The sequence below is a fragment of the Sceloporus occidentalis genome, unplaced genomic scaffold, assembly GCF_023333645.1.
Source record: "Sceloporus occidentalis isolate IW3139 unplaced genomic scaffold, rSceOcc1.0.p SCAF_8, whole genome shotgun sequence".
In the NCBI taxonomy this organism is placed as follows: Eukaryota; Metazoa; Chordata; class Lepidosauria; order Squamata; family Phrynosomatidae; genus Sceloporus; species Sceloporus occidentalis.
In genome coordinates, this window is record NW_028316988.1 from 35,838,400 (window position 1) to 35,852,345 (window position 13,946).

A 13,946-nucleotide genomic window follows, 5' to 3' on the forward strand; every position below is an offset into this window, starting at 1 on the left:
CTCTAATGGCTTTTGAGGCTGGGCTGACAATGAGATATTGATTGGTCTTCACCAGTGTAAGAATTTCTCATTTTTTAAAAGAAGGGGAAAAGAATAAAGGAGGGGCACAAATGATTAATCTTTGTCATCCCCCCCCAAAATATGACGCACAACTTCTTGCTTGGAGGAAATGCTGCCCCCCCCCCTTCATTGAAAGCTGTGGCTTATTTGGAGATGAAGCTGTTTCTAGGGGAGAAGTCCAGAAGCTATGAAGCAGTGTTGTGTTTTTCTGGTAGGTGGGTGGAAGGAGAGATGGTTAACCTTTTCTCCATTCCAAATCACCTATCTCCAGCACTTTCTGTCCCCTGATCTCCATGGGTTATCAAACACGGGGAAAATACGTTGTTATTGCTATATGCTTTCAAATCATTGCTGACTTATGATGACCCTTAGGCAAACCTATCATGGGCTTTTCTTGGCAAGATTTGCACAGAGGCAAATCAATGACTTCCGTTCTCCCCAGGGCTTTTAAAAGAATTTCTCAAAGTACATGAAAATGAGTCCCCCCAGAACATGGCTCTCCGGCCATACAGGCAGAATGGATGGTTCAAGACTATATTTCAAAATCTAGTCCTCCTTTTCTGGTCCTCAAAGCATGGGAAGAGGAGCATCACCTTGAAAAATGTCTCTCTCTGCATGTATTCCTAATTTGTTTAACTTGATGTTAATTAATTACATTCTCTTTGCGACTGTGGCCGATGCATGAAATATCATGTTTAATGATATCACCTGAAGGCCTCTCCTTCTGTGGAATCGCAAGGAGCTAACCCTAGGTCTTAGGTTGGGCCCTGATGTCTCAGAGCCTGGGATAGTCTTGATGTGGTGACCCCATTCAAAACCCATTCTACAACCAGGATCCTGTCTTGTAGGTCAAACACATATTTACAGAATTACAGAACTGGAAGGGACCCCAAGGGGACGTCTAATCCAACTCCCTGCCAGTGTATTTAAAAGCCCCAATGATGAGTGGAATGGAGAGATAATGGAATGGGAAAATGATGAGGCAACCTCTCCCTTTGCAAAACACCAAAGAGCCTCAGTGTAGCAACTTCAAGATGCCTGGATTTATTTAAGCATGTGAATGTATGAATTACAACCTGCTTCCTCAGATGCATTGAGTAGAAAGGTATCAATTCCCACCTTCAGGAGCTCTCCCAATCCACCTAAAATATCCACAAGGTCCTCATTTCATTTGAGCTTTGAACATCCCAATCCTATGCTTACTTACTAAGATAATATTCAATGGGATTCTTGCCTAGCAAAGGGCACAAGTTGCAACTAAGCAAAATGGAAGGTGGCTCTGGGCTTTAATTCTCCTGTGAAAGTTCTTCAGTTATGTCGACCTCATTCTGGTGGCAGTGGAGCAGTGAATCCATTGCAGGGCTTAGTTTGGCATGTAAAAGAATAAAACCTATTTTGGGGGGTAGTATTCAACACTGAGGGTGCCTCCTTTAAAGTCTGGATGAAGCTCCAGAATGGACTCATTGCCCAATGACATGGAAGTCTTTACCATCCCCAGCATTGGTGTGTGAACTGTGGGTCCTCATGTCTTTCTGGACTTCCACTCCCAGATGGCTTAGACAACCTGTCCAATAACCAAGGATGCTGAGAGTTGAACTCTAGCATCATTTGTGTGTATGCACTTTTGTCGCCTGATGGGGACCCCATGAATTTCATAGGGTTTTCTTAGGCAAGGGATACTCAGAGGTGGTTTGGTATTGCGTTCCTCTGAAATATAGCCTAGAATTCCTATCAAGTACTAAACTGGTCTAACTCTGCTTAGCTTCCAAGATCAGATGGGATCTGGTGCCTACAGAGTATGTACTCCTTCTGACAACATTGAGGGACCCACATTTGGGAACCACTGGCCCACACCACAGGCATGTTTGTGCGTCTCTGAGGTGAGAAGGCAAAGAAGATCCATGGTTTTTAAAAAACAAATCCACAAAAGCTGTTGCCTTTTTTTAAAAAGTACATCATAATATAAATTAGTTTATTCAGTGCATGGTTGTATACAACAAATAATAAATGTCTCCTTCATACAGAGCAGCAGGAAACAGCTCTCACCAAACCATGTCAGCTTTGTACAGCTCCATAACAGAGGCCAACAATGAGCAATGCACAAAAAGTCTTCACGTCATGCAATTCTTAAGCCAAGATTCCAACTTTCTCCCATGCAACGGATATGAGGAAGTAAATGAAACTCTTAACGGAAGATTTTGTTTTATTTTGCTTTAAGGAAAGGTAGATGGGCAAGGCAAATTGAACCTTCCTGGAGGCAGCAGAGCAGGGTCAAAGGGAAGGGAAGACGATACAAGATTGCACCCCATCCAGTTCCTTTACCAGGCTATCTCCAAATCAGGGGCGTTGTAACTGGCGAAGGCATTAAATATGTTCCATTATTCATCTCCCAGCTGAAAAAATGGGTTTCCCAGCACTTGGGAAGCATGGTTGGGAAGAATAACACAAAAGTGAAAAAATTGGCAGTTTTTGCCCTGTATTTATACATCCAAAAGTTTTTTGGGGGAAGTAATTCTGTGCAAAAATACAATATGGGTCCGCCCCTGCATGAATATGTGGATGTTGTACAACCTCCTCTCCACACTCTCCAAAAACATATGCTGTTTTGGGTGCAAAAAGCATTTTTTTTTTGCACAGGAAAACCATGTGAGTTTCTGAAGAATGAAAAAAACAACAACACCCTGTTTGTGGGGACCTGTTTTTTTGCATTGCAAACTGACTTACAATTGCACAAAGTTAAATTCTGTGCAGAGAGATCTTGTAGCACCTTTGAGACTAACTGAAAGAAAGAAGTTGGCGGCATGAGCTTTTGTAGACTTCAGTCTACTTCCTCAGATGCTTTTACTGAAGCCTATGAAAGCTCATGCTGCCAACCTCTTTCAGTGAGTCCCAAAGGTGCTACAAGAACTCTCCACATACTGATTCTACAGACTAACATGGCTATATCTTTGAATTTTACCACTATGGAAAGTTAAATTGTGTTGTTGTGCAATGTCTGTATGCTCATGTGGGACACAGAGGCCTATGTGCAGGTAGAGCCAACAGTATGGCCATTGGGCACAGGTTCCTCTGCAGAATGTGCCCCAATGTTCAATGTGTGCTGTTGTGTGAGCAAAGTCCGCATTCCACAACAGGACATCTTGTGCAGCGGCTCCTTGTGCCTCGTTGCAGTTAACTAGCATAGTTGCATATCATGTCAGTGACATAGCTCCATCATTGCAAAGTTACACTTTGTAATATCTGAAGTAGGACTTCAGCCACTGCTTGTGTGAATGCAAAAAAACTGACATTTTTTGACTATAAACAAACCGACGTGTATTTCTGCACAGAATTATTTCACAAAACACTTTGGAAATGTGTGAATGCCGTGTGAAAATGGCACAGAGATATTTGTTTTCTCCTGCGATGGCGAGAAAACTGCGGAAATCATTGCTCCCTGTGTTCAAGGATGAAATAGCTGAAGGTTTGCATCCCTATGCTGCCATATTCAGTTCCCTGAATGTATCCTAGGAACAGGTTCCTCCTCAATGGAAGACGAGCAAAAAACCAATGTTGTCCTACATAAAAGAAAGTCATTGAAAGGAATAGGGACTTATTAGTCAGAGTTCCTATTGATTGCAGTGGGTCTACTCTAGGTAGGCCTAACAGCAGATTTAGCATCTTTCTACCATCCCACTACCTTTCTGTGCATAGAAGGGACTGGATGTTTTTCCCTTTCCATAGGAATATATATATCCTTTTAGCAATGAGTGTGTTTAAAGCTCCTCCTATCCAAATTTATGTAAATGAAAAAAAAAGGATACATTTGTTCATTTTTACAAATCGGATGGTTAAGTCACCTTAGATCCACAGTTTCTGTCTTTAGAAAAAAGAAGCCACGACAACAGGGTTGTGGTTGCTTTTAATAGGATACACAAAACATCATTAGGAGAGAGAAGAGGGGAAGGGGAAAAAGTCGACAGAGTGGGGATGACATGATCCCCCTTTTCAAAATAAAACAACGAAAACAAAACATCATCTTCCACTGACTGGGGTTTAATGTAACACCTCAGTTCCTACAGACTTGGGGTCAGCACAACGACTCGAAACAGGATACTACAAATCTATTTCTTAAAAAAACTGTATATATTTCAATGTTGTTTTTTTTCAAAACCACAAGAACACTTTTTGGCTGGAGCCAGAGGTTCAGCTCCAAACCTGAATCCCCTTCCCCCAAATAACCTACCGCTAGTAGCATCATTTTGCTTGCAAAGACACACCTCTGAAGAAGACCCATTGGAGTTAATAACTCAAACATCTGCCCTGTTCCAAAGGGGGGGGGGAATGCATTTGGGTTTGTTCTGCCTAGCAAAATTTAAAGAGATATAAAATGGGAAGCCGAGAAACAAAACAGAAAAGGTTCTACCTTCCTTTTTTTTTTGCCCCTCTGATGCTAGATATATATAAAATACTGAGCACGAAATTTCCCCCTGAAGAGGAAAGAAAGAGAAAATGGTCTTTCAGTCTCTCAGATAGGAAGCAAATTCACACCAGCTATGAAAAGGTTTCCTATATGTTGTCTTTTTGTATTTGCTTTGCTTCTGAATAAAGTTAAAAAAGAAAAGAGATGGAAGGAGGGAGATAAAATAGTTCTTCTCCACTGTTTTTATGCCACAACGCAAGGATGCCTGGCTCTCCTTGTGAGATCGCACAAGCACAATCTATGCTACTGGGATGTCTCCTTTGAAAAAGGAAAAAAGCAACCAAAACAATACAAAAGAATAATGTTATTTTTGAACAACCAAGAGGTCTAACATGGCTGATAAGACAATGCGACTCAGGCCAGTTCCTTGGCGTTTGCCTGGGACACGGAACGGTTGGGTGGGTAGACGGCTAAGTTAGGGTTCTCGACTGTGATTCCAGAGCTAAGGTTCCATCAATACGTCTCTCCGCTCATTCTCCAATGCTGGCTACGTCGATTCGTGCTGGCTCATAGATTTCCCACCGTTTAGCACTCCGGAGACGCTTCTGCTTTTTGTGGGCGTTCCGCTGCCGGACCGTGAAAATTCTGTGAGATCGTGGAGGGAGGGTTCTTTGTACATGGCCACTGGAAGAAACAAGATATTTGAGTCATTTAAGATGAGATGGGGAACCTAATGCTTAGGGGAAAGACCTGACCCTTCCAAGCTCACAGCCAGGACCTCTGAGAGGGCTGCACCCTCTTTCCCTCTGTTCTGTTCCTTGCAGAACTGCTTTGATATTGAATTAGGCTCTTAAACTGAAATAATTTTTCCTAGATGTGGTTCTAATGCCAGCATGCCAGAGTATCTTTTCCAGATTTTGCCCAGCATTCCAAAGGAGTTATCTAAGGTGATGGATGTAGTTGAAGGATAGGTTCCAACACCATGGGTAGCTCCTTTGTGAACTAAAACCAGGAATCATCACACAACTGACTTGGGAGCCACCAGCCATTATGGGGTAATTTACTTTTCTTGCTATGCTTTTGTGTGTGTACCAGATGGCCTTCATCACTGAGATTTTGTCCTGTCAATAGGCATCCTCTCTGCTGTTGGATGGCATTCTCTCTCCATCCAGCCACCACTTTTAAGAGGGTTAAGATTCTTCCAAAATGGACCCTCTACAATCCATTTATGTCACTAGCAGACTGAAATAAATTAAAAGGAGGGAATCTGGCATGCTCAACATATATGTGCATTTTTCTGCAAGCTACTAAGGCAGTTCTCAGCAACATTACCTTTTAATGGTTTGGGAAGGAAATGTGCGGCGGGCTTGTTTTTCTTGACGTGGTTGCCTTTCATAATTTCGCCTTCTTTGTTAAGACCCAAATACCAGCCTCTTCCTGACTGCTGTTGTCTGTAGATCATGGAGGAGTAAGTGACATAGTAGTTTTCAAAAACGGATTCTTTGAACTTGCATTCTGGTGTGAAATGTTCCTGCAGCAAGGGGGGAAAAAGGTTGGGCGGTATGGATGGGGGGAAAGAAAGAAGGGAAAGAGAAGGATCAATGCATGCTACACAATATGGCTGAGATATTACATTGAATCTGTGTAGTGCAGGGCCTTGTCTGCACTGGCCAGGATACTCTGGGCTCACTATGGAGTATCCTGGCCCAGAAACTCAATCTCCCTCCATTACCTGGGGCCCTCTATCCTGATACTGGGCAGATGTTCACTTGGACGTTATGCTCTGATACTCAATGTATCCAGGGTGGTGGCATGTCACTCACTCCTGAGGTTAGAACAAGATGTCCAGCCTTGGTCACATAGCTGGACCCCTTCTTCTTACCTCAGAATGAGTGACATGGGCCAATGACAGCTGCATTGGGTGACAGAACAGGATGCCCATGTTAACAGCCACCTGGTGTTTGAACAGAGGGCTCTGGATTTGCCCAGAAGATCTGGAGAAAATGGGGAGTTATTTAATCCATTTTAACAATAGTATACCCTGGGCTTAGTACTGAATGGACCAGATGTTGCCTGGTCTATTCTCGCCAGACTTGACGTATGAGCTGTTCATTGTTCAGTATCCCTGTCAAGAGGATGGAGGAAGGCTGATTTATTTAGTCTATGCAGACAGAGCCTAGGTCAGCACTCACATTGTTAGACAGACGTTGAACTATGCCACTTGTCTGCTGAATACCAACATTGTGCATTCAGTGGTTTATCTGCCAGTTTGCTGGCTGATTGAAGATACTGAAGATACTGATATTGAAGATACAGATGAACTGCTATGCTCCATCCAAAAATGCACCCCTGGAATTTTGTTGGCTGGTCCCAAATAGGGCAGACTCACTGAACCAAGTCTTGATCAGTGAGTCAACCCAGAGGTCAAATCAATCGATTCAATGGCTCTACTCCAGTTGGGACTAACAATAAGATGCAAGCTCATGGGAAATGTCACCCCTGCAGCCATGAACTGAAACTGTCTAACCTGTGTAAGGAAACCCATACTTGTGTACATGACAACAGGAATCTGGTCCACATCTCTGAATGTAAAAATAATTTCATACATTTTCACCCCAAAGGGCTCCCATGGCCACATGTCTACCTCCTCTCTGAATGCAGAACAGTGGCCTTCAAATGAATTTGAGCAAGACGTAATGCAATTTTAAGCACGCAGACTGGCTCAGGGAACAACCTGAGGGCAGTGCGGTAATACCACCTTAAGTTAAAAAAATATTGATCAGAAAGACAATTGCATTATCAGATTAGAAGTATCTATTTTTAAAAAAACACAACAGCAGCAATAGCAACAACATCAGCAGTGTGAACAGCTTGCTGGGTTGTGATGGGGAAATGTTGTCTAGAGTGAACAATTCCAAACAAACACTCACTGCATAAACAGTCATTTACCAACTGATGGTTGTTCAAACGATGTCTAAAGGTTACCTTATTGCATGGCGATTATTTATTTGCAAACTTTTATCAGTGCAGTGCAGGCAGGATGCCCTTGAAAGCCTATAATAGCGACCAGAAGCCCTCACAGTACAAATTGGATTGTGCACTTGGATCATTGTTGTGCGTGTGCCACAATGCATATAGATTGTATATGCACTTATCTGCATAGCTTGCATTGGTTTTAGGATGAGATGGGAAGCCTGATGGCGGCATTCCGCACGGTTCAAAACAAAAGCGTTTCTTCCACTCAACGCTTGCTGAAGCGAGTTGGTGGGACGAAGAGGAAAACCACAGAGTGCGTCATCCAATTAAGAGCAGTAACAGAGAACCCTGGAGCGTGCAGCGGGTGATTATAGCTTATGTATGGTAATGTGCGGCTGTTTAGGGAGCACAAAACTTTTCCCATTCAGAGATGAATGATCAAATTAAGAGCCAAGCCACACCATGCGCAAGCAATTTCTTCCGAGGGCTCTTCCCAACATGATGATCTCTGCATCTTGCAGCCAGTGGGATGTTTCCATAGACACACATATATTTATGCATTGTACATTTGAGGACGTGCTCAAAAAATGTGTTTCACCCAGGAGACCTGAAACCCACAGGATGGCTTTGGGCAAGTCACATGCTCTCAGCCTCAGGGGATGGCAATGGCAAACACAGATGACAAAAACCCTGTACAGATGAGAACCTTCACAGTTCAGGACTTATACTACACAAAATTCACACAGGGTTTATTTTGTGCAGAATATTCTTTTCGGCCCAGAAAATGTTGCTTTGTGCACCGAAAATGCTGTAGTTGGCGACAGAAATTTGCCTGTGGTTGTTTTGCACTGGGAACGGCATTTTGCTTTGTAGGAAATAGCATCCTCTGCACAGAAAAATCCTAATTCTCCACAAAACAACCACGTGCACATTTTGCGCAGAACAAGTCCTGAGCTGCAAATCGTTTTTGAAAACTATGCAGCTTTCAAAGATTTTCTTGCAGCAGGAAGAAAATTGCTTAAATTACTCATTGCTTTCTTTGAGAATAAATTTAGCACACTAATTTGGACCCAACGCAATAGCTAACTAACAACAACAGCAACATTTAAACCTTTTCCATAATAATAATAATAATAATAATAATAATAAATTTTATTTATATGCCGCTTTTCCACAGATCAAAGCGGCGTACAGACAATTACAACCATACAGGCATTTCATAAAAGGATAAAATCCCATCATAAAACCATACAATTACAGAACTCTAAGTACAATCATTCGCCTTCAAGGGTAAGCAGGGAATCGATGGCAACAGGGTAGATAACTTCATTCTTCAGGGGGGAAGGCTTGACAAAAAAGAAGAGCTTTAAGCCTCTTTTTAAATGTTTCTAGGGGGGTCGTCAGATGGAAAGAAAGAAAGTATAGAGAGAAAGGAAGAAGAGGAAGAAAGGAATAGCCAAGTCTAAGCTTGTTTGTATAATGGTGAACTCAGTCTCCCCTTGAAAATTTGTGCCCTAACATTGGTTTATTTCAAATTATTCATTTTGCCTCTTATACCAAAACAACAGGTGGATAGATGGATGGAGTTCATAAACATTAAATTTGCTTATTATCTTGCTTGTGCTTCTCATAATATTATTATTATTTTTTTAAAAAAACTAGAGCAACTTTACTGAACCATTTTTAACATGGTAATTCAAAATATATGTACATTCTTTTGATTCAGTGGATCTCAATGAGGATTATAACAGGATGTAGGTCCATTAATTTGTTAATAACCTAAGTCTCCAACTTGGAGACTCCTGCCTTGCTGTTGTCTCATCAGGTTCATAGTTTAATAATTCTTGACTTTAGACTTGTTCATAGACCCAACTGGAATTTCTGATTTTGTGGGCTTGACCAGAGAAAATCCCAGCTCTCTTAAAACATCGGCCAGAATCCTATTAGTGTCTTATTCCTGCATAAATTCCCCAATGGCTGTGATTCGATGCTTTTGTCCGATGTGCAAAATCTCCATTCAGTCCAGGGTTATGGAACCATTTGTAAATGTGGCGTCATCTCACTTATGAGGAGTGCATTCGGTTGTGGTCTGTGTTTTGTATTTGATTGTACAAATGCGTACACACCATCAGTTGTACAACATCATCGTTTAACACAAGGGTTGTGTAGTACCATAGAATCCCTGTAAGGGATCATAGCCAGTTTCTTCGTACTCCCTCCAAAATCCCACTATTTCTTGGCTTTCCATCTGCCTCCGACTGCCTGTCACTCCATGTTGCCCATGCAGATGATTCAATGTATTTGCTCCATTTTGATAAGTATGAACAGTGTCTGTGTGTGTGAAGTGGGGAGGAGGCCAACACACATAAGTACTTTCCTCAGGGCTTTCACGTTGTATTAGCTACAGTCCTTGGACATGCCTTACCTAGAGCAGTGCATCTAATTCTATCGCTTCAGCTCCTTTCTGATAGGACAAATGTATAATCAAATAGATTTAAAACCTGAAAACCATTCAGGCAAACTGGGGGGAAGGGGAAGATCGGGGAATTTCTTCAATTACTCCTTCAGTTAAAGTAGACCTAGAGGACAAATATTAGTGTTTTGTTCCATGTTCAGTAATGCTAGTTTTCTACTCCCAGGAAGACGCAGCACAAGGCACATCACTTAGTTTGTTTTGGGACCAATTCAAGCTGCTTGCTTGTAGCCCCAACACCTTACTGGGGCAGTCTGGAGAATATCTATTGAGACTGGAGTTTGGAAAGATACTTTCAAGAAGAAGAACTATAATAACCAGAGAGAGCCATCCACAACTGAACAAGAGTATGATGATACTTGGTAGGCATAACAAGTAACTCCATTACTTTGGAGCAGTGAATTCACACCGGGGTTTACTAGAGTTACTTCTGGTTTCAAGGGAGCTGTTCAGGATGCTGAACCTATTTTTTGATTCAGTATTATGGACAACTCTAATAAAACTGGGAGTAGCTCCTGTGAATCCCAATGTGGATTCACTGTTCTGGAGGGGGACTGGACATACTTGATGCTCCGGGTCCCAGAGCTTCATCCTTCCTCTGCTCACTTATGGATGGCTTAAGCAAGCCATTGTATGAATTCTTCTTCAGGATGAATTTCCAAGCTCAGACTGAGACATAAGCTGCATTGATCTCTATAGGTATTTCTTCCAGGGAAGACTGGGGCCTCTGTGACTGTGTAGCGGCTATCTGAAGTGCCTCCTCTTACATAAACCTGGCTTGAATCCCAAGGTAGGCTTTTCAATGGTTGTTAGTCACGTAGTAGAGCCAGATCTCTTGGGGTCAGTGCCATAAGTCTTTTGAGGAGAAGGGTTGATGGAACTAACAGTTACTTCAGAATTTAGCTGCAATTATCCCAGGATATGGAGGTAAAATAGATGTTATGAGTCTCCATGTGGCGATGCAAAGGATTCAGGGGACAGGTTGGCCTTGACTGGGCTATTTAATTAATTGATTTATTTATAACATGTATACCCTATCCTTTAGCCAAAAGGGTTCCCAGAGCTACTGGCTTCATAAAAGACCTATTTCTGATGGAAACTGAAGGCATGTCTCTACTTGCTCACCCCACCTAGATTTACTCCCATCCACCTATGGATTTGAATCCATAGAACTTCTGTAAATCTTGATTTCCTTTGGGTTTACTTTAGTGGGTTTACTCTTTGCTGAATCAGGTTAAAATTACTAGAAATGGCTTCTTGGTGTGGATCAGTATGGCACTCTGCAATTTAAAATTTCTTCCCTGAAGGATGGCTATGGAGGCTGTCATGAGGAGCTGCTGTTGCAGTCAGACCATACAGGGACCGTTAGGAAAACCTATCATAGGGTTCTCCAAGGGGGTTTGCCATTGCTTTCCTCTGGGGCAGAAAGAATTTGATTTCCCAAAGGTCACCTGGTGCATCTCATGGCTGAACAGCTATTTAAATGCTGGTCTCCCAAAGTCCTAGTCCAACACTCAAACCACTACACACTGCTGTCTCCCTGTCATGCCTGCTCTTATAGATTTCCTAGTACACCCATCATAGTTTTCTCCGTCTTGTTGGTGAGGTGGAACGCTACTTCTCTGAGATGCTGCCTGTCGCTTCCCATTTCAACCAAGAGCAGATTTTGGAAAAAACAAATGGAGAATTGTTGACATCAAAATCATCCCTAGGGCATGTAGGGTTAAAAATCCAGCAGCATTTGAATTCAGATAGCACCTTCCATCTACGTTCTTCTATCACCCACCTGGGCTGTCAGATCTTTTGGGAAACCTCTCCACTTAAAACCACTCTTTGAACTTGTTGAAAAGTTACTGGCTTCAGCTACTGAAAAGGGAAACAGCCAAGGGAAGCTCTTCTCTCTTTTTCATTCTTTCTCCTGTGACTTTTTCTCTCTCCCTCTCTTTTAAAAATGCTAGGAGGTTCTTTTTCTTTTGGTAGACCAGATTCCAAAGCCAACTGCGAGGAGTCATTACTCAGAGCGTTGCTGTGAAGAATTACAAAGTGTAAAAATAATAGAGTTTCTGCTCCGTTCAGATGAAAGGACTGCTCAGGGTTGGCGGACTGCCAGTCTGGAACATGAGACAGGGCAAAGGATTATGGGTGGTAAGGACCCTTCTTTCTTCTTGTATAAAAGTTGTGATTGATGTAGGGACTGTCAACGACTACTTAAATATAATGTGATACTGAGCTGGGTGGGCCAATGAAAAGCAGATTTAAATGTTTTTTCTGATGCTGGATGGCCTTTCCTGAAGCTTGGGCAGTTTAATTTTCTTGAGCTACAACTCCCAGAATGCTGGCTAGGAATTTTGGGAGTTGTAGTACAAAAGGCAACTTTTGCAAGGTCTGAAAACCATTGTCCACTTCTACCAGACATCAAACACAATGACACACCATTTTCACAAACACTTGTTTTCTGGCTGTGTGATTCTGGAACTTGTGTTCCAAAACGTAACTTTTCCATATTCTTCTAACAGGCATGAGGCAATGAATTAGAGATTTTTGGCCTGATGTATGCAGAACATCATGGATGGATCCCCCTTGTTTGTATGATATGGGTCCCCTTGCTTGTGTGACATGCCCATCATAATGACGGACAGGTTTTTCTAATGGAACCCTTTTTTTCATTGGAATCCATTGTTTTTTGTGGCTCTGTGACCATGTTCTGGAAGAGTTTATTACTAACATTTCTCTGAAGATCCCGTCACAAATGCAGGCGAAACATCAGGAATAAACTCTTCTTTCAGAACACAGTCATGGAGCCCAAAACCCCCACAAACAACTAAGAATGCAGAATGCCAAAAGTGCAGTAGCCGAAGGAATAAGTGTTGTCTGAGAAAGACCAGTCTGAGGTCAGGAGCCATAAATCAAAGCAAAGTCCACATAGGAGTAACAAGATATAAGGGTTAAAAACAGTCCAGGGTTGTAAATCAGAAAGTGTATCTTACAATGGATGCAGGCTGATAGAGAAACAAAGTTTGTTTCCAGCAAATCAAATGATGAAAGGCTCCTGACTTATAAGGCCTGCCGATTCAGTCCCAGCCAACATGTCGATTATATTTCTAGAGTTAATAAATAACAATAAAACTTTATTTATATCCCACCTCTCTGTCCATGACAATTGAAATGGCTTACAAGTTCACTTTGCAGCTGCAGGAGTGCAGCATCTCACTTCGCCGGTGGGGAAGGAACTGGGTTTGTGCCAAATGCCAAAGCCTTCACCTCTCCATGGACTTGGTGCTCTCTCTTCTACTCCTTAATCCTCTCAAGAACTCAGGTTGCTGTCATACTGAGTTGGAAGAGGCCACAGCTGCAGTAGATGAGTTTTTTTGTCTTCTGAAGCCAAATTGTCAAGGGGAGGCATGACACTCCAAATCCCCGGAGAGAGAAGAAATGGGGATCTGATGAGCCACTAGAACTCTCTGGCTAAGAATTCTGAATATCTGCTCCTAAACTACAAACCCCAGGATTCCTCTGGATATTGCCATGACAGTAAACTGCTATGCTGCATAGTGTGAAAAGGACCTTGGTTCAGACAGCAAAAACAGCAAAGCTCACCAGGCTTGCAACTACTGAACTGACCTGCACAGCTGAACTGAGTGGATCTATAGACATAAGAAAGGAAAGGTGACAATTTTAACATACCCCAGAATGATGTGCAACTTAGGTTACATGGCTGGAGGAGTAAGGTTACAAGTTGGAAAGCATTTCTTGAAGACTAAAAAAACTGGTGACGGGAGAACTGGGGGAGAACCCTAAATGGCAACGCACATTTCCAAGTCCGTGAGGGGAATGGAAGATGATATTGCAACAAGATTTCTATAGCAACTGTCAAAAGACTCCCTCCTTACCGCCATCCCCTCCCTACTTGGCAACATCAGAGAGATCGAGCTAAGTCCAATATTAGACAAAGATAAAGGTTTGTTGTGGCAAAAGCTTCCATCGACATCCTCGAAAGAAAAAATATGTACAAGACGAAGGGGGGGGGGGAAGAGA

The 13,946-nt window shown here is 42.3% G+C and overlaps 1 protein-coding gene across 5 annotated transcripts in view; it reads right to left on the reverse strand.

Moving 5' to 3' along the window:
- Window positions 1-2,010: 2,010 nt before the first annotated feature.
- Window positions 2,011-13,946, reverse strand: part of LOC149308685 (fibroblast growth factor 13-like) — a 153,007-nt gene continuing 141,071 nt past the window's right edge. For all 5 annotated transcript variants that reach the window (XM_089536296.1, XM_089536291.1, XM_089536295.1 and 2 more), the window contains 2 exons: window positions 5,795-5,993; window positions 2,011-5,146 (listed from right to left, as the gene is read on the reverse strand). In XM_089536296.1, the coding sequence (XP_089392422.1) occupies window positions 5,010-5,146; window positions 5,795-5,993 (336 nt within the window). In that variant the 3' untranslated portion in view covers window positions 2,011-5,009. The remainder of the gene's footprint in view (window positions 5,147-5,794; window positions 5,994-13,946) is intronic.